General features: G+C 48.6%; 2 protein-coding genes across 5 annotated transcripts in view; one reads left to right on the forward strand and one right to left on the reverse strand.

The window, feature by feature from the left end:
* Positions 1 to 18216, forward strand: part of ikbkg (inhibitor of nuclear factor kappa B kinase regulatory subunit gamma) — a 39963-nt gene extending 21747 nt beyond the window's left edge. For all 4 annotated transcript variants that reach the window (XM_059949477.1, XM_059949479.1, XM_059949480.1 and 1 more), the window contains one exon: positions 1 to 18216. In XM_059949477.1, coding sequence (XP_059805460.1) covers positions 1 to 167 — 167 coding nt within the window. In that variant the 3' untranslated portion in view covers positions 168 to 18216.
* LOC132380573 (selenide, water dikinase 1-like) overlaps positions 16776 to 19012 on the reverse strand; it is a 24011-nt gene continuing 21774 nt past the window's right edge. Inside the window, exon 8 of the mRNA XM_059949481.1 lies at positions 16776 to 18443. Within this exon, the coding sequence (XP_059805464.1) occupies positions 18217 to 18443 (227 nt within the window). The 3' untranslated portion in view covers positions 16776 to 18216. The remainder of the gene's footprint in view (positions 18444 to 19012) is intronic.

Consider the following 19012-nt stretch of genomic DNA (forward strand, 5'->3'; position numbering starts at 1 on the left):
GTAACTACTTCCCGAACGGCAGCACCATCCCGTTCAACGTGCCCACGGAGCCGGCCCTGCGGCACGTGTTCCCGGACGAGCAGCCCGACTTTCGATGCCCCAAGTGCCAGTACCAGGCTCCGGACATGGACACTCTGCAGATACACGTCATGGACTGCATTCAGTGAAACGCCGACACCCCCCCTGCCCCATCCTGCTCACTCTCTCTCTCACACGGGAGGGGTGTGGGGGGGGGGGGTGGTGGTCCCAGGACCCTGAGAGGGATCTGTCCAACCTTGTGAGCCAAGGTGCGAGAAGTCATTTCCTGGATGGGCTGTTAGAGGAACGGGGAGGGGAGGGGAGGGTTGCCCCCAAGAGTTTGGGCCCCCTCTCCCCTCCCCTTGCCGCTCACCCCTGAGGTCCCAGATCCTAGCGCCTGTGCCGGTGTCCCGTTCAGGGGGAGGGGGATAGGACCAAGCTCTGTGCATCATTTTTTGTGTTTGTGTGTGTGTGTGTGTGTGTGTGTGAAGAGCCTTCAGGGTGATGGGTGTGCAGTGAGGGTGCAGGACTCACAGACTCAGACCTCTTCCTCTCACAAGGACCCCTCTGTAACGGCACTGGGGACCATTCGTGCAGGCGTGTACGGGTAGACCGAGCTGACCGTTCCCACTCACCCTATACCTAGGGGGTAGATTACACCCAAAACAACAGTAGTTTAATATTCTTCACTCCATTCCGCTTGGAGGGCGAGGAACGTGCTCCCCCTCTTTCACCATCTGAGCCCTAAACCCCACAGGTCTGGACCGGGCCATCTCTGCCTGACCCTCGCAGCTGCCGGATCTCTGAGGGTTTCTGGAATTGAGCCCCCTTGCCTTCCAGAGAGATGAGCTGTAAGGAATTCCACCCCACCCCGCCCCCGGCGAATGGTTAGCTGGGCTGGTGTTTGGTTTGTTGTGTGTGTGTGTGTGTGTGTGTGTGTTTGACCCCCCCCCCCCCCCCCCCGGCACGTGGTTAAGTGTGCAGTGCGTGAGGGACAAACGGACAGAGGGACACAGCGCGAGAGAGGCACCCAGACAGAGAGAGTGACAGAGAGAAACAGTGAGAGGGGGACAGGGCAGAGAGGGAAGAGGGAAGGAAGATTAGGAGGTGATCAGATGAGCCAGACGGCTGTCACGTTCAGCTGAGGAGGTTCGGTCCCTCAATATACCACTGGTGGATATATATACAGACATACGTTCAATTGCGGGTCTCCAATGGGAGGGGGGGAGGGTCTGAACTCATTGTGCCAACAAAGTTAAGCCAGTGATAACCCTACCGAAATGCGTTCGCTCTCGGACTCTGAGCGACGGAGAGTGAAGCGTTCGGGCAAGGCTCTGGATCGTTGCTTCCGGATAGGGAAGGGAGCAGGGAGGGCTGACTGGGGTCCAAACATGACAGGAAGGTGGGGTGGGTGAAATGACTTCAAAAACGACAGTCTTAAACGACTTCTGGTAATTCCCTGGAACTCTTCCCACCCCACCTACAACTACTTCTACTCTACTGGAACAGCCAGCCTCTGCAGAAAGCTGGAGGTATCAATTTAATTAATTAATCTCTCCATGTTAATTAATAAATCTATGTATTATTTTAATAAAATATATACAATGTCTCTGGTGATGTTTGCAATGGCTCAGGGGATATCTGTTCCGTTGTCTCTCAGTCTCTCTCTCTCAAGGAGAGATCTGTACATTGACCGGTGTCTCTCAGTCCCTCTCTCTCAGAGGGAGATCTGTACACTGACCAGTGTCTCTCAGTCCCTCTCTCTCGGGGGAGATCTGTACACTGACCGGTATCTCTCAGCCCCTCTCTCAAGGGGAGATCTGTACACTGACCGGTATCTCTCAGTCCCTCTCTCTCAGGGGGAGATCTGTACACTGACTGGTGTCTCTCAGTCCCTCTTTCTCAGGGGGAGATCTGTACACTGACCCGTGTCTCTCAGACCCTCTCTCTCTGGGGAGATCTGTACACTGACCCGTGTCTCTCAGTCCCTCTCTCTCTGAGGGAGATCTGTACACTGACCGTAGTCTCTCAGTCCCTCTCTCTCTCAGGGGGAGATCTGTACACTGACCGGTGTCTCTCAGTCCCTCTCTCAGAGGGAGATCTGTACACTGACCGGTGTCTCTCAGGCCCTCTCTCTCCGGGGAGATCTGTACACTGACCGGTGTCTCTGTCCCTCTCTCTTGGGGAGAGATCTGTACACTGACCGGTGTCTCTCAGGCCATCTCTCTCTGAGGGAGATCTGTACACTGACCAGTGTCTCTCAGGCCCTCTCTCTCCGGGGAGATCTGTACACTGACCGGTGTCTCTCAGGCCCTCTCTCTCTGAGGGAGATCTGTACACTGACCGGTGTCTCTCAGGCCCTCTCTCTCCGGGGAGATCTGTACACTGACCGGTGTCTCTGTCCCTCTCTCTTGGGGAGAGATCTGTACACTGACCGGTGTCTCTCAGGCCATCTCTCTCTGAGGGAGATCTGTACACTGACCAGTGTCTCTCAGGCCCTCTCTCTCCGGGGAGATCTGTACACTGACCGGTGTCTCTCAGGCCCTCTCTCTCTGAGGGAGATCTGTACACTGACCGGTGTCTCTCAGTCCCTCTCTCTCTGAGGGAGATCTGTACACTGACCGATGTCTCTCAGTCCCTCTCTCTCTGGGGGAGATCTGTACACTGACCGGTGTCTCTCAGTCCCTCTCTCTCAGGGGGAGATCTGCACACTGACCAGTATCTCTCAGACCTTTGTGACCTCTCAGCCTCCTTCCCTCCAGGGAAAACAGACCCAGCCAGTCCTTGTAACTCAATCCTTCCAGTCCCAGTAACCAGTAAATCTTTCCTGTCTCCTTCCCAGTCCTTTCTGTCACTGCGTGACCAGAAATGCATACATCACCACAAGTGTCATCTCACCAACATCTGTCACAACTGCAGCATAATCTCCCAACTCCAAACTCCGATTGGCGAAGCCCTTTCTATGTACCCTTCACGTTCAGGGAACCACGTACCTGTACCTCTCGGTATCTCTTTTCCACCGGACTCTCCAGGGCCCGGCCGTTTATTGTCTTAAGTCCTGTTCTGGTTTAACTTCAGTTAGAGTGCAGATGGATTCCTTTTTGAAGATTGAGATTGAGGGCAGAATACAGGGTTGGGGACAGTGTGGAGGAACAGATGGGTCTTATTCCAAGACAGGGTGGTTAAGAAGGTGTTTGGTGTGCTAGACTTTATTAGTCAGGGGATTGAGTTCGAGAGCCACGGGGTAATGTTGAATCTCGATAAAACACTCTGAGTACTGTATTCAGTTCTGGTGGCCTCATTATCAGAAGGATGGGGAAGCTTTAGAGAGGGTGCAGAGAAGATTATCTGATGCCAATTGGATTAGGGAGCACGTCTTGAGGGCAGCCCATAGTGGTTAACACAACGCTTGGTGTCAGCGACCTGGGTTCAAATCCCGCCACCACCTGTAAGGAGTTTGTACGGTCTCCCTCTGACCACTTTACGTCCAGAGACGTGTGGGTTGTCCCGCGATTAACATCAAACAATACAGCACAGTACAGGCCCTTCAGCCCACAATGCTGTGCCGACCCTTAAACCCTGCCTCCCATATAACCCTCCACCTTAAATTCCTCCATATACCTGTCTAGTAGTCTCTTAAATTTCACTAGTGTATCTGCCTCCACCACAGACCCAGGCAGTGCATTCCACGCACCAACCACCCTCTGAGTGAAAAACCTTCCTCTAATATCCCCCTTGAACTTCCCTCCCCTTACCTTAAAGCCATGTCCTCTTGTACTGAGCAGTGGTGCCCTGGGGAAGAGGTGCTGGCTGTCCACTCTGTCGATTCCTCTTAATATCTTGTTTTTGATTAGGCTACGATTAGATCAGGGGATTGCTGGGCGGTGTGCTCGAAGAGCTGAAAAGGCCTATCCTGTGTTGTATCTCAATAAATCATCAAACTTAGTTAATGAGGAGAGGCTGAGCAAGCTCGAGAGGCGACTTGATAGAGATAAATCAGAAGGCGAGAGCCAGCACAGACAGAGACATTTTCCCAGGGCAGAAATGGCTAGTACAAGGGGACGTAACTTTAAGGTGTTTGGAGGGTGTCAGAGGTTGGGGGTGTGTGGAACGCTCTGCCAGGTGTGGTGGTAGAAGCAGATACATTCAGGGCATTTAAGAGACTCTTCGCTTGCTCATGTATGGAAGGAAAATGGAGAGCTGTGTAGGAGGAAAGGATTAGATCAGAGGCTCCCAACCTGGGGGCTACAGACTCCCTGACCAATGACATGAAAAAGGTTGGGAGCCACTGGGTTAGATTAATTTTCAAGTAGGTTGAAGATTCAAAGATTCAAAAACTTTATTGTCATTCTAACGGTACATCAGCTCTGCAGGGCAGAATGAGACAGCTTTTCCCAGGAGCAGTGCTGTCATAACATAACAAACGCAACACTAAATAATAAACATAACAATAAATAGTAAAACACAACAGCCACGTGTCAGTTAAAAGCAAGTTATAAGTGTCCAGTGCAAGTTAAAAGTGTCCAAAGCAGAGTCAGGTGGAGCAGCTATTTAGCAGTCTGACTGCCTGTGGGAGGAAGCTGTTTAGTAGCCTTGTGGTTTTAGTTTTGATGCTCCTGTAATGTTTACCTGATGGCAGAAGGAAAGGTTGGCACAACGATGTGGGCTATAGTGTAGTGTCTTCTATGTTAGACCATTAGACATGGGAGCAGAATTAGGCCATTCGGCCCATTGTCTACTCTGCCATTCTATCATGGCTGATTTATCATCCCCCCTCAACCCCACTTTCCTGCCATGTTTTAAAGGCGTTTTGCAGTTCACGTAATGCCATAACAGCGCCAGCATTCAATTCCGCCACCGTTCTGCCCATGACAGCATGCTTTTCCTCGCGTATTCCAGAGACGTGTCAGTTCACAGGTTATTTGCTCACGGGGGTGTAATAGGGCAGCGTGGACTCGTTGGGCCAGAATGACCTGTTACCGTGCTGTATCTAGAAATAAAATAAATATTACTGACGTTGGAAATGATTACTCAAAGTCAGCATGTGTTTGGGGAGAAGGAAATTGTGTCATACGCTCAAAGAACTCAGTCAGGAAACAGAGCAGTTTTGTGGCCAAGTAACTACCAGGAAGTTGTGTGGGGGGGTTTTTTGGAATGCTTTTGATGGAATTCTCAGGGATTCCCCTATCCGGTGATTTAGTAATCTTGCGGGATTGGTGTTCAAGCAAGAATCAGGTTTATTGTGACTGACGTACGTGTACACTCAGTGTATGAGGTTCAGGAGAGGACCCCAGTGAGTTTTTCTGCTGCTGTGGCCCATCCTCTTCAAGGTTCGTCGTGCTGTGCCCTTCCACACACCCCTGTTGTAATGGGTGGTTATTTGAGTTCCTGTCAGCTTGAACCAGTCTGGCCATTCTCTCCTCTGACCTCTCTCGTTAATGAGGCATTTTCACCCACACTGTTGTTTTTTCTCGTGTGTGTTTTTTCACCATTCTCTGTAAACTCCAGAGCCTGTTGGACGTGAAAACCCCAGGAGATCAGTAAGTTTCTGGCACCGACGTTTCTTCCGCTGCCAGTCACTCAGATCACATTTCTGTTGGTTGATCGGAATAGCAAATGGTGATGAAACCAGTCAGGACGCGTTCCATCATACATCTGTAGAAATTCACAACAGTTTTTGGCAACATACCGAATCTCCTCAAACCCACAAATATGCTTTCTTTGTGACTGCGTCAACATGCTGGGCTCAGGGTACGGCCTCTGAGATGTTTATGCCAAGAAGCTTGAAGCTGCTCGCAAGGTTGTATGTGGAGGCATGTATGTACTCTAATCATTTTTACTTTGAACTGTGAGGTACAGTAATGTTACAGCTATAATACAACCTTTGGTCAGACCCCACTTGGAGTGCTGTGCTCAGTTCTATTCACCTCACTATAGGAAGGAGGTGGATGGTATAGAGAAGAGTGCAGAGGAGATTTACAAGGATGTTGCCTGGATTGGAGGGCGTGCCTTATGAGAATAGGTTGAGTGAACTCGGCCTTTTCTCCTTGGAGGGTGAGAGGTGACCTGATAGAGGTGTGTAAGATAATGAGAGGCATTGATCGTGTGGATAGTCAGAGGCTTTTTCCAAGAGCGGAAATGGCTAACATGGGGAGGCATAGTTTTAAGGTGCTTGTGTTATGAGTGATGGACAGACCTGATGGTCAATGGGGTACAGAGTTAACCATTCCCAACCCCCCCCCCCCCCCGAGAACTGCAAACTATTACTGTTGCTATGCTGCTATTGAGAGAGAGAGAGATAAAGCCCAGGCAAGAACATTTGCTACAGATAAGAGGGGGAGAGAGACTGTTGATTTACTGTATTATGACTCTTCCTGGATTATTTACCTTCACTAAAAGGACTGTACTTTGCTCGTTAACATTCCTTAGGAGATAGCAGGAGTGGCCTGATTTGATGGACACGGTCATTCAGAGTTGATGGATAGCTGAGACCCCATGAGTGGGGATAAAAGACAGGTCTGGAGAGACACCCTTCAGACATGCCAGTGGAAACTGACTGAGTGTTGGGAGCCCACAGAAAGGTGGGAGTTTCGGAGACCGAACTAGGAGATCGGTCAGTAAAGCTCACAGTGTTACAGCAGGGCCGGTGGTGTCTTGTGTGTGTATCCACTCATGCCAGAGTGACGAGTCCACCACAGAAGAACGGTCTGGCTGAAGAACAGAAGGGTCATAGTGAATGACCACAATGACACAATAGATTAAGAAAGCCACAAAAGGTTTGCCTGCCGCGGCAGCTGTTGCTGTTACATCTCGCTCGCTCTCTCTCTCTCCAATGATTTCAATACAACAACCATAACTACCTCAGCATTTATGAACTGAATTCTATACTTTCCTATGACAATTCATTTACCCCCTAGACATCGATAGAGCTGGTTTATTATTGATTATTATTATTCCTACACTTTTAGGTTTATTACTGCTAACTTGTTTTATATGTATATTAGCATTTTTGATATTGTATGGTGTAGTTTACTAATAAACACTTTTAGTTTGGTACCACCAGACTCCAACGGATTCTTCTTTCTCCGCTGGTCAGACACCCAGTTACGGGGTACGTAACAATTGGAATTAGGTACGGGGGAATGTCAGATGTAAGATTTTTATACAGAGTGGTGGGTGTGTGGAATGCACGGACAGATACAACAGGGTCTCTTAAGAGACTTAGATAGGTACGTGGAGCTTAGTAAACGAGAGGGTTATGCAGTAGGGAAGTGCTAGGCAGCTTCTCAAGTAGGTTACAGGGTCAGCACAACTATGTGGGCCGAAGGGCCTGTAATGTGCTGTAGATTTTCACCACACATCTATAGAAGTTTGCCAGGGTTTTTGACAACGTGCCAAATCTCTGGAGACTCCTGAGGGGGAGGGGGAGATACAAGAGGCTGAAGGGCAGCTTCTTCATCCAGAGGGTGCTCCATACTTGGGGCAAACTGCCAGAGGAAGAGATTGAGCTCGGTACGTTTACAATACACAGGAGGCACCTGGACAGGTACATAGATTGGGAAGTTCAAAACATTAGCATACACTACCCTGCAATTCATTTTCTTGTTGGCACTCACAGCTACAGAAATACAATGGAAACAATGAAAAGCCACACACAGAGACTGACAAGTGACCAAAATGCAAAAGACAACAAACCATGCAATATAAAACAAACACTGCTAATAATGAATGAATATATTGTCGAAAACGTAAGTTGCAGGGTCCTTGACAGTGAGCCTGTAGGTTGTGGAATCAGTTCAGAATTGAGGTGAGAAGTTATCCACACTGGTTCAGGATCCTGATGACTGTTCCTAAACCTGGTGGAGTGTGATCGATTGCTTCTGTACCTCCTACCTGATGGCAGCAGGGAGATGGCCTGGATTGTAGTGGGGTCCTTGATGATGGATTCTGCTTTCTTGTGATTTACAGCAGCCCTTCTCAACATTGGAGGGACCCTTGAAATAATTTTCAGGTCTCAGGGAACCCCTGCATAAAAATTATCTATAGCTCATGGTACATTAGCATGATCAGTAAGTTGTAGACATAATAATCCAAAAATAATTGTCAATGATTTTTTGAGTAGAGAATGAATTTTTAGCCAACATTTGTTGGGGAAAAGGATAGTTAAGCTCAGCTTCCCTTTCTTGAAATTAATCTCTTCCCTTCCCTTTCATAAATTTTAAAAACTCACAAGGCAAACATAATAAATGCCCCACTTCTGGGTTGAACTTGAGATAAGCACACATGCGGTTCACCAACTGAAATGAGATTACTATTCTTACTCTTGATTCTTGTTAAACTCGATAAAGCTTGCTCACACACGTAAGAAGTTGAAAACCGCAGCATTGCATTCATAGCTTTCCTATGAATGGCAGGATGATCTTTCACAGAAATGCAGGGCCATGTCAGTATATCATATCTTGAGTGCACACTGAGTGTTGGAGCCACTGCCAAAACAAACTGAAAGTTGTTTTCCACAGATTAGGCACAATGGATTAGGTCAACTTGGATCACCAGTCTATGTAAAACCCATTGAGAGGTAGCTTTCATTGGGAAGACGTACTTTTTGTGTGTGTGTGTCCGTCTGTTGTTGCACTAGTGAAGTGAAATAACTCAGGAGATTGTAATTTTTCATCGTTGTCCTTAGGCCTAGAATCCTCCTCTTCCATCTCACAGCTCCTCTTCAAAAATTGCCACACTGGACCATCTTTAGAATGAAAATTTCCCTCCAATTTTTTTTACTACACTGGAAGTTTGTTCGCTCCCATAAGTAAGCCGATGGCATGCAAGGGGAAGTTGGGGGAGGTAATTCAGGAGGGAGAGGCTGATGTCACAGTCCAAGTAGGACTAGCCCATTCAATGCTCGAAAACACACTTCAGATCATCAGCCTTCTTTCTCCCCTCCGTGCAATACAGCACCCGCCAGTTATCAACGGCCTTCCCTATCTCGTGTCAAAAACTGAGAATGGACTCAAGCAAACAAACATGGTCCTACTGCGCACTGCCATACTGGGCTGAAAGACGTCTAACAGATTGCTAATGGCGCTTGGTCACTGCCCACTACTGCCAGCGCATTGTGCTTAGTTCAAATAATATTTTTTTTTAATCACGATCTCTCATGGAACCCCCGGTGGCCTCTCACAAAGGATCCCTGCTTTGGTGTGATATGGTCCAAGTGGCACGAGTGCGGACGGGGATCTTGGCCAGCATGCAGGTAGGTCAAAGCGTTTACTTCCGTACCAGTTGATAGTTTCTCTTCGCTCCAGAGAAGCTGCCTGACCTGCTGAGTGTTTTCAGCATTTTCTGATCTCGCAGGAGGCGGCAGTGTTGGATATCTTAAATAGAAACTGGAATGCAAAACACGTCAGTACCACTTGTAAACAAGAGGTGAAATGTTGGTTGATCAGAACGATCAAAAAAATTTCTGATTCCTGGATTTCAAAAACAATCAGCTGACAGCCTGCACCCCATCAACCTACGAAGAAAGGTCTTCCTGTCTGCCCCTCCCTCTTCCACAGACGCCTCCACTGCAGATGCTGCCTGACCTGCCGAACAATCCTCGGCTGTTTTGTTGCTGTTCCTGCACTGGGAAAACCGGACTGGCTTGTTATCTGAAATGTCTCAGGCTCGGCCACCAGCGCCCTGCTCGATCCCCTCAGGGTTGTGAACCCCACCTGGGTAGATGCTGCACTTTTGGGATCAAGCTCTGTTGAGTCAGGGTGTGAAGGTGTGAGGGGGAAAAATATCAAGAGTTAAAGTCACATTCCTAAGATGAACTTAAGCAGCAGATCTCCAATGCAGAGGGCAAACCTCAGAGAGAGAACCTGGTGCCCCAGTCACCAGCTTCAGATGACCCGCCAATCCAGTTTGTTGTTGGGCACAAAAGCCAGGAATGTTGGAAGTGTCCAAGTGGCATGTTAGGCAAAGGGCTGGCATTTCAATTACTTTCCAAACAAATGGGAGGAATGAAGCAGTCAATGCTTTGGAGAAAAAGGAAATCATGTTGCTACCTGGTCTGCTGGACATTGCAGTATCTGCAGATTTTGTTCCTGACTGTCTTGCCAGCCCTAGCTAGACACAACCCCCATCTCCTGGCAAACGCTGCACAACAGCCACATTTCAATTTGATGTCAGCCAAGATGCCAGCATTGATTTTGGTTCCCCAGACAAGACTTCACAACCCAGTCAGTATCGCTAGGCAGCAACTATTTCCCATCACTCTCCAATGTATTGCACTTTGACCAGGCTCTTGAGAGCTCCCACTTCTCCACAAGTTAAAACATGCCAGAGTTTCATTAACATTCCCAGTGCTGACGAGGTCAATCAGCCAAAAAACTGTTCCACTGTCCACTGATGCTGCCTGTCCCTCTTGCTCAATGGGAAATCTATACATAGACCAGTGTTTCTCAGTCCTTCTCTCAGGGGGAGATCTGTACACTGACTGCTGTCTCAGTCTTTCTCTCACAGGGGGCAGATCTAGACACTGACTGGTGTTTCTCAGTCCCTCTCTCGATGGGGAAGATCTGTGCACTGACCAGTGTCTCTCAGCCCCCTCTTGCAAGACGCAGATACATTGACTGCTCTCTCTCTCTCTCTCTCGGGAATATCTCTACACTGACCGTCTCTCAGAGGCATGTTGTTATGAAGGATGAACAGTTCTGATGGACAATGGGGTGCAGAGTTGCCATATTCGCCCCCCACTTTGAGAATCACAAACCATTAACTGTTGCTATGCTGCTCATGAGAGAGAGAGATGAAAAGAAAACATGCAAGAACATCTGCTACAGATAAGAGAGAGGAGAGAGACTTGTTGATTTACCGTGTTATAACTTCTGCGAGGGTTATTTATCTAATACCATTCTGTTCATTAACATTCCTCAGTGGACAGCCGGAGTGGGCTGGTTTGATGGACACAGTCATTCAAAATTGGTTGATAGCTGAGACCACGTGAGAAGGAATAAAAGTCAGGTCTGGGGAGACACCCTTCAGACACACCAGTGGACACTGACTGAGTGTTGTGAGCCCACAGGAAGGTGAGGGCTTCGGGGACCGAATCAGGAGATCGGTCAATAAAGCTCACGATGTGACGGCAGGGCCGGTGGGGACTGCGGTGTGTGTCCACTCATGCCAGAGTGACGAGTCCACCACAGAAGAACGGTCTAGCTGAATGACAGATGGGTCATAACTGAATGGCCACAACGACACGACAGATCAAGAACGCAAAGGAAGGTTTGACTGCTGTAGCTGTTACTTCTCGCTCGCTCTCTCTCTCTCCGACGATTACAACACAACAACCATATCTACCTCAACACACATGAACTGAACTTTATACTTTTTTATGACAAATCATTTACCCCTAGACATCGATAGAGCTCATTTATCATTGCTTATTATTCCTACACTTTTAGGTTTATTATTGGTAACACGTGTTATCTATATATTTGCATTATTGGTATTGATTTGCTTATATTACTAATAAACACTTTTGAATATAGTACCACCAGACTCCAACAGATTCTTCTTTCTCTGCTGGTTAGACACCCAGTTACAGGGTACATAACAAATTGGGGCCTCGTCTTCCTGATTTGATTACCAATTGGGGGGGCCAGTGAATCAGGATAAAAGTCCCTTATCTGATCTGGTTGCTTAGATAACCAGACGGGAAACCAGCAAAGATGGAAATAGACAAAATTTTTAGAAAGCCCGGCTTTTCTTGGCTAGAGGGTGCCAAGAAGGTGGAATTGGTGAGCGTTGCGAAACAACTAAATCTCTCGGCAGTGAAACCTTCGATGAGAAAGTTGGATATACAGAGGGAAATAGCCATGCATTATGTATCCGAGGATGTGTTCACGTCTGAGGTATTGGACCTGTTCCCTGAGAGGAAACCAGCCGAGGGGGAGGTTCAGTTAGCGATGGAAAAATTAAGGTTGGCTGCGGAGGAGAAGAAAATTGAGTATGAGATCCAGCTAAAGGAGTTGGAGGCTAAAAGGGAGAAGGAAAAAGCTGAAGGGGAGATGGAGGAAAGGGAGAAAGAGAGGCAGCATGTGCTGGAAATGGTAAGGTTAAAGCAGCAGGGAAGAGACCGGGCAGCAGACTCAAGTGAGGCGTACAAGATTGGTCGGGAGATCCAGTTGGTACCTCCATTCGAGGAGACGGATGTCGATAAGTTCTTCCTTCATTTTGAGAAATTGGCTGTGAATCAGAACTGGCCTGAGAGAAAATGGGCTGTTCTGGTACAGAGCGTACTTAGGGGGAAGGCTCAGCAAGCGTATTCGGCATTGTCTATGGAGGGGTCTAGGGACTATGAGGAAGTAAAAAGGGCTGTACTGAGGAGTTACGAGTTGGTGCCAGAGGCATACCGGCAGAAGTTCCAGAACTTGAGAAAGCCATGGAACCACACGTATTGCCCGTGAAATGCAGATGTGTTGTGAGCGTTGGTGCGCCTCAAAAGGGGTTGTTGGAGATTATGATAAACTGTTACAGTTAATACTGACGGAACAATTTAAAAGTTGTATCCCTGAAAGTATGAAGACGTACTTGGATGAGAAGGAGACAGAGACTCTGTCTGCGACTGCCAAATTAGCAGACGAGTACGCCTTAACCCACAAGGCAAAGTTTTCCTCAAATAAGAGTTACAAGAAAGGTAGTAGGGACGGTAGAGAAAGCCCACCGTCTAAGGCAGAGAATAAGCCGGGAGCTAGTGGTAAAGGTGAGGAGGAGGAAAAGCAGGCTGGCAGGAAGGTTCCGAGCTTGACTTGTTATAATTGTGGGAAAGCTGGTCATATCGCATCTAAGTGCTTCACTCCGAAGAAGGAGACAGGGAAAGGGAAAACAGCAGTCCTTACAGGTTGCATTGAGTCGGTCAGTAGATCGATGGGGAAGACAAAGGTGGATAGAGCCCAAGAGGGCTGTGAGAAGTTTACTTCGGAAGGGACAGTGTCTGTGAAAGAAGGAGAAACCCCAGTTCCAGTGAGCATCTGGAGGGATACTGGGGCTGATCAGTCATTGATCCTAAAGAAGGTACTGGATTTTGGTCCTGAGACTGGAGAGGTTGTGTTAAGAGGGATAGGAAAAGGGACAGAAGCTGTACCTTTGCACAGGGTCATTTTAAAATGTGACCTGGTATCTGGACCAGTCGAAATAGGGGTGCGGTCGGAACTACCGAGGGACGGCGTGGACGTCGTTCTTGGTAACGATTTAGCAGGTGGTGACGTGTGTTCAGCAGTGAAATTAACAAGCAAGCCTGTGAGTGCTGAGGACTCGCCCATAGATTCTGAGATTTATCCCGCATGCGCAATCACTCACAGCATGTCGAGAAAGGCGGCTGAGAAAGAAGCCAGTTTAAATGAGTCCAGTGTTGATTTGGCTGAGATGTTTTTACCGACCCTGTACCAAGAGGGGTTAGAGGGTAGTAAAACGGAGGATCGTGGAGTGAAGGAGAGTAAAGGAGAGGAGGTAGATTTACTCTTAGCAAGGAGGGAATTTATAAAGGAACAGAGACGTTCCTAGGAGATGCAAGGGAACAGAGCATGATGTTATTGTTACCTCGGCCCAGCCTATTAAACAATCCCCTTATCCGATGAATTTGGAAAAGAGCAAGCTAGTGGAAAAATAAATTGAGCATATGCTAGCTGCTGGTAATATTCGTGAATATGCTTCTGTATGGGCATCTCCATGCGAGGTCGTACCAAAGCCGGACGGTACCATAAGATTCTGTACAGATTACAGAAAGGTGAGTGCTGTCATACAAACAGAAGCTTACCCTATCCCTAGGGTGGACGATTTTATTGATAAAATGGGTAAAGTGAGATACATCACTAAGATTGACCTGTAAAGGGATACTGGTGTGTTCCTTTAACGGACAGGGCTCGAGAAATTTCAGCCTTTGTCACCCCATCCGGGTTCTATGAATACAATGTGTTGCCGTTTGGAATGAAAAATGCCCCAGGGACATTTCAGAGGATGATCGATGCAATGATTAGAGAGTTACCAATACAAAGGCTTATATTGACAATGTAGTAGTTTGGAGTGACACAAGGGATAAGCACATTGAGGCTGTAGAAAACCTGTTTAAAAGAATGTCTGCAGTCCATCTCACAGTGAACCTCGCAAAGAGTGAATTTGGTCATGCCACGATCACGTACCTGGGGTATGTGGTAGCACAGGGGCAGTTGGCTCCTGTGCAGGCTAAAGTACAGGCTATTTCCGAGGTTCCTGTCCCAACAAATAAGAGGGCATTGAGAAGGTCTTTGGGCATGGTGGGGTACTATCGGAAATTTTGTAAGAATTTTGTAGATATTGCCCTCACGCTTACAAAACTCTTACGGAAGGATGAAAAATTTGAGTGGAGCAATTCTTGTCAGGAAGCTTTTGAGAAGTTGAAAACCATACTGTGCCATCACCCTGTGTTAAAAGCACCTGACCTTTTGAAACCTTTCTCCCTGGCGACTGATGCAAGTGATGAGGCTGCAGGGGCAGTCCTATTGCAGAAAGCAGGGGATGGAGTGGAACACCCAGTGGCGTATTTCTCTCGGAAGTTCAATGTGCATCAGAGAAATTACTCTACTGTGGAAAAAGAATTGTTAGCACTTTATCTTGGCGATACAGCATTTTGAGGTCTACATTTGTTCAGCACAGAGACCATTAATTGTTTATACTGATCACAACCCCTTGGTATTTTTGGCTAATATGAAGAATAAAAATAGGAGGTTACTAAGTTGGAGTCTGTTGCTACAGGAATTTGATATTAAAATACAACATGTAAAGGGGAGTGACAATGTAATTGCTGACTGTTTGTCTAGATGTTAATTTGAATGTGTATCTGTATTATTTTTATGGTTAAGGCCACTTCTGTATTTTGTTAAACTCTTGGTGAAAATTCCCAGAAGGATGGGGGTGAAGGATGAACAGTTCTGATGGACAATGGGGTGCAGAGTTGCCCATGTTCCCCCCCCTTTGAGAATCACAAACCATTACTGTTGCTATGCTGCTCATGAGAGAGAGAGACTTGTTGATTTACCGTGTTATGACCTCTGCGAGGGTTATTTATCTTATACCATTCTGTTCATTAACATTCCTCAGTGGACAGCCGGAGTGGGCTGGTTTGATGGACACAGTCATTCAAAATTGATTGACAGCCGAGACCCGGTGAGTAGGGATAAAAGTCAGGTCTGGAGAGACACCCTGCAGACACGCTAGTGGACACTGATTGAGTGTTGGAACCCACGGGAAGGTGTGGGGCTTCGGAGACTGAACCAGGAGGTCGGTCAGTAAAACTCACAGTGTTATAGCAGGGCCGGTGGGGACTGCGGTGTGTGTCCACTCATGCCAGAGTGACGAGTCCACCACAGAAGAACGGTCTAGCTGAATGACAGAGGGGTCATAACTGAATGGCCACAACGACACGACAGATCAAGAACGCAAAGGAAGGTTTGACTGCTGTAGCTGTTACTTCTCGCTCTCTCGCTCTCTCTCTCTCTCTCCGACGATTACAACACAACAACCATATCTACCTCAGCACGCATGAACTGAACTTTATACTTTTTTATGACAACTCACTTACCCCTACGCATGGATAGAGCTCGTTTATTATTGCTTATTATTATTCCTACGCTTTTAGGTTTATTATTGCTAATGTGTGTTATCTATGTATTTGCATTATTGGTATTGATTTGCTTATATTACTAATAAACACTTTTGAATATAGTACCACCAGACTCCAACAGATTCTTCTTTCTCTGCTGGTTGGACACCCAGTTACGGGGTACGTAACAATGTCTACACACTGACCAGTGTCTCTCAGTCCCTCGCTTGCAGTGGGCAGATTTATACACTGACCGATGACTGATGTTTCTCAGTCCCTCTCACTAACTAGAAGAGACAAGTGACTTTAATCAGTTGAGGCTTTTGGTTTAAGATAGCGCTACTAAAGACGGGTTGCAGCTTACTGGTGGTTCATAAAGCAAAAACCACAACTGAAGATTTTATTAATGACACCTTTCCTGTGGAAAATTGTGGTGAACGATTAGCACAAACAATGAAGAGGTGACCAAAGGTGAGGTGGTCTTGAAGGTCAAGGCGTGCTGGTGCAATGCTAAGTCGGAGAAAGGTCGAGGCACGTTCGAGACAGAGTTGGAGTGGAGGAGCTCCGGAGTCCCTTCACTGAAACCGGGAGCAAGACTGGATCTAAGTGCCAGAATGATTTGGGAAGGTTGGGCGTGGACCGGAACATGACGGCAGGGTCCGGTCCCAAAGTGTATTGATGCGGTGTGGCCTGGGTCCTTGTGCAGGGGCCGAGCTGATGTTTGGACAATATGAATGCCAGGTCAGATCTGAAAAGGCAAGGCGAAGGTTGGGCTGGCTTTGCGATGTATACCAGTTCTCCGTAGCACTGAAACTGAGGCCGTGTCCTGCTCCAGGCTTTGTGTCTGCAAGGTCCACGACCATTTGCATGACTGTGTGATGAACTGAAGCTGAGACAATGAGTCTGCTTTCTGTCTATAGACCCACCTTCATTCTGAATGCTGTTGTTTGCTTTACTGTTTTTCTCTCTCTCTGACTTAATGTTTTTTTAAAAATTGGGTTCTTTCAGGTTTCTTGTTTGTGGCTGCCTGCAAGGAAAGTTGTATGATTGATCCAGACTTTGATAATAACGTATTTTAAAACACCTCAGTTACATGGCTACCCGTTTCAGCAGCAAGAAACACAAACTCGGGAGATTATAAAAAAAAACTCATTTATTGGTCCATTACTTTGATTGACAGTAGGGGGGGAACGTAGCCATGGCCGTCGATACGCAGGCCTGGACGTACCACGCCCCTCTGGGCTCATCGTGTCGGCCATCCCCCCAGCCCCCCGTTACCAGGCGGGCTTTGTGGGGGTTGGCTTCATTCGCAGAGGGGCGCGGCTAGCGTCTAACGGGGCTGCGGGTCGACGGCAGGCGGGTCCCGCCGCCAGCAGGCGGTCCCTTTCCCGCCCACTTCCCTCCCGCCCTTCCCTCACCCTTTGCCCCTGCTGCTCAATCAAGGGCAAGGAACGAGGGGTGTGGGGGGGTTGTGGAAAGGAAGCAGGGAGTGCCCGTGCTGCAGAAGGCGGCGATGTGGGAGGGTTCGGAGGGAGGGAAAAATGCACACTGCAGCAAATTGACTGGTGGGGTATTTTTCATTTGAACAACAGAACCCTGTACAGTATCAGAAAACCCTGATTTCAAATTCACACCTACACATAATTAACTGCACTCTACGGTTAAATCACTGTCAGTCTACTGAAGGGGATCGCCGGTGTAGTTACTTGGCTTGGGGAGGGAGGGGTGGGGTGGGGGGAAAATGAGGCAGAGAAAAGGAAAAGAGGGCGTCAGTCTCTTTTGCTTTAAAACCCAGGATCCCAGAGCTGGACCCTGTCCCCGGTTACACCGAGGGTAGTGGGGAGGCAGAGACAGCCTCTCTCTCTTTGCCAGTGTCTTCGAGTGGAGGCAGGGAAGAGAGGTATGGATGTCTGAAGGACACAGAGGGGGTGGGCTCAGATAATCCCCTAACACAAGGAAGGAGGGGAACCCGGCGTCCAAACCCAGATCTCAGGAGGAAGGGGCTGCAGAGGGACTTGCTCTTTTAAATAAACGTCAGCAGCAGGCTAATGAGGTCATGAAGCCCAGCTTCCCATGCTCATGAAAATACATTCAGCCCCTCTTTGCCCCTCAAACTCCCTCACGGCCTGGCGAGGAGGAGCCGAGTCTGAGGCTTGAGGTAATTTGGGCCCTCCGTCCCCGACACGTCCTCTCCCCATGTGACTGAAGCCAGATTCTCAGGGGAAAATCATGAAGACAGAGGGTGCATGCTACGGTACTGTGCGGATCGCAGCTGGCTGCCCCCCCCCCCCACTTTGAGCCCCTGGGGGAGGGGTGTTTGGGGGGGGGCTTACAGTACAGAAAACAAAGGGAAATAGAAACAACAGGGGAAAAGGAAGGCTCACAAAGGGAAAACCCTTGCTCTGGCAGTCAGTCACTTTGAGGAGGGGAGGCCAATGGTTTTAAAATAAAAATTTCAGGCAGTAGGTGGTTCCCATTTGGGGATCGGAGTGGCAAAGAAAAGGGAAGAAGGAGGAGCAACTAAAGGTGGGGGGTGCACGAGGGACAGGGACTCACCCTCCCTCCCGCCGCCCCCCTTACGAGGGGGTCTCAGGGCTGGCGCTGGCATTGTTGTCCTGGGGTGAGGCAGCGCCACGGGGTGCCACCTCGATGATCCTGGGCTTGTCGATGATGCGCGCTGCCCGGTTGCCCTTCTCCACGATGCCGATGATCCAGGCCTGGTGGCCCTCGCCATACTTGGGGGACTTGATCTCGGCGCAGAAGCGAGCTGCCTGCTCGCGGGGCAAGCAGATCAGCAGGCCACCTGCGCCCCCGGAGGGGAGGGGGGGAAAGAGGAGAGAAAGATGGAGTCATTAGAACGCGGCAACGCTCAAGGACCCCAGCATCTGCCCCACGACCCTCCTCCGCAACTCATTCACAAAGTGGGGCCATTTAGTCTGTGCCGGCTTATTCCCCGCCGCACCCACCCCCATGGAGACCGGAACACGCCATGGGTTCTCTCTGTCCCGGGCAGACAGGTTGAAAAACCTCACTGGGAAGAGTAAAGGAGGAGGGGTCAACAATGCTTGGCCCCAGATTGTGCGTGCACTCAAACCCTTTTGTTCTCCAGACCTGGAATAGCTGGAGCTACTGGCCACCAAGGGAGTTCACGGCGGTTATCACCACCGCAGTGTACATTCCGCCACCGACCCGCTCTCAAACTGCACGAGACCATCAACACCCTGGAGACTGCACACCCAGAGGCTGCCTTCATCGTCGCCGGTGACTCTAATCGAGTCAGCTGGATGTGCACTCGTGCAGATAAGTCACTTGACCACAGCTACACTTCCTTCCGCAACGCTTACAAAGCTCTCCTTCGCCCGGCTTTTGGAA

The sequence above is a fragment of the Hypanus sabinus genome, chromosome 24, assembly GCF_030144855.1.
Source record: "Hypanus sabinus isolate sHypSab1 chromosome 24, sHypSab1.hap1, whole genome shotgun sequence".
In the NCBI taxonomy this organism is placed as follows: domain Eukaryota; kingdom Metazoa; phylum Chordata; class Chondrichthyes; order Myliobatiformes; family Dasyatidae; genus Hypanus; species Hypanus sabinus.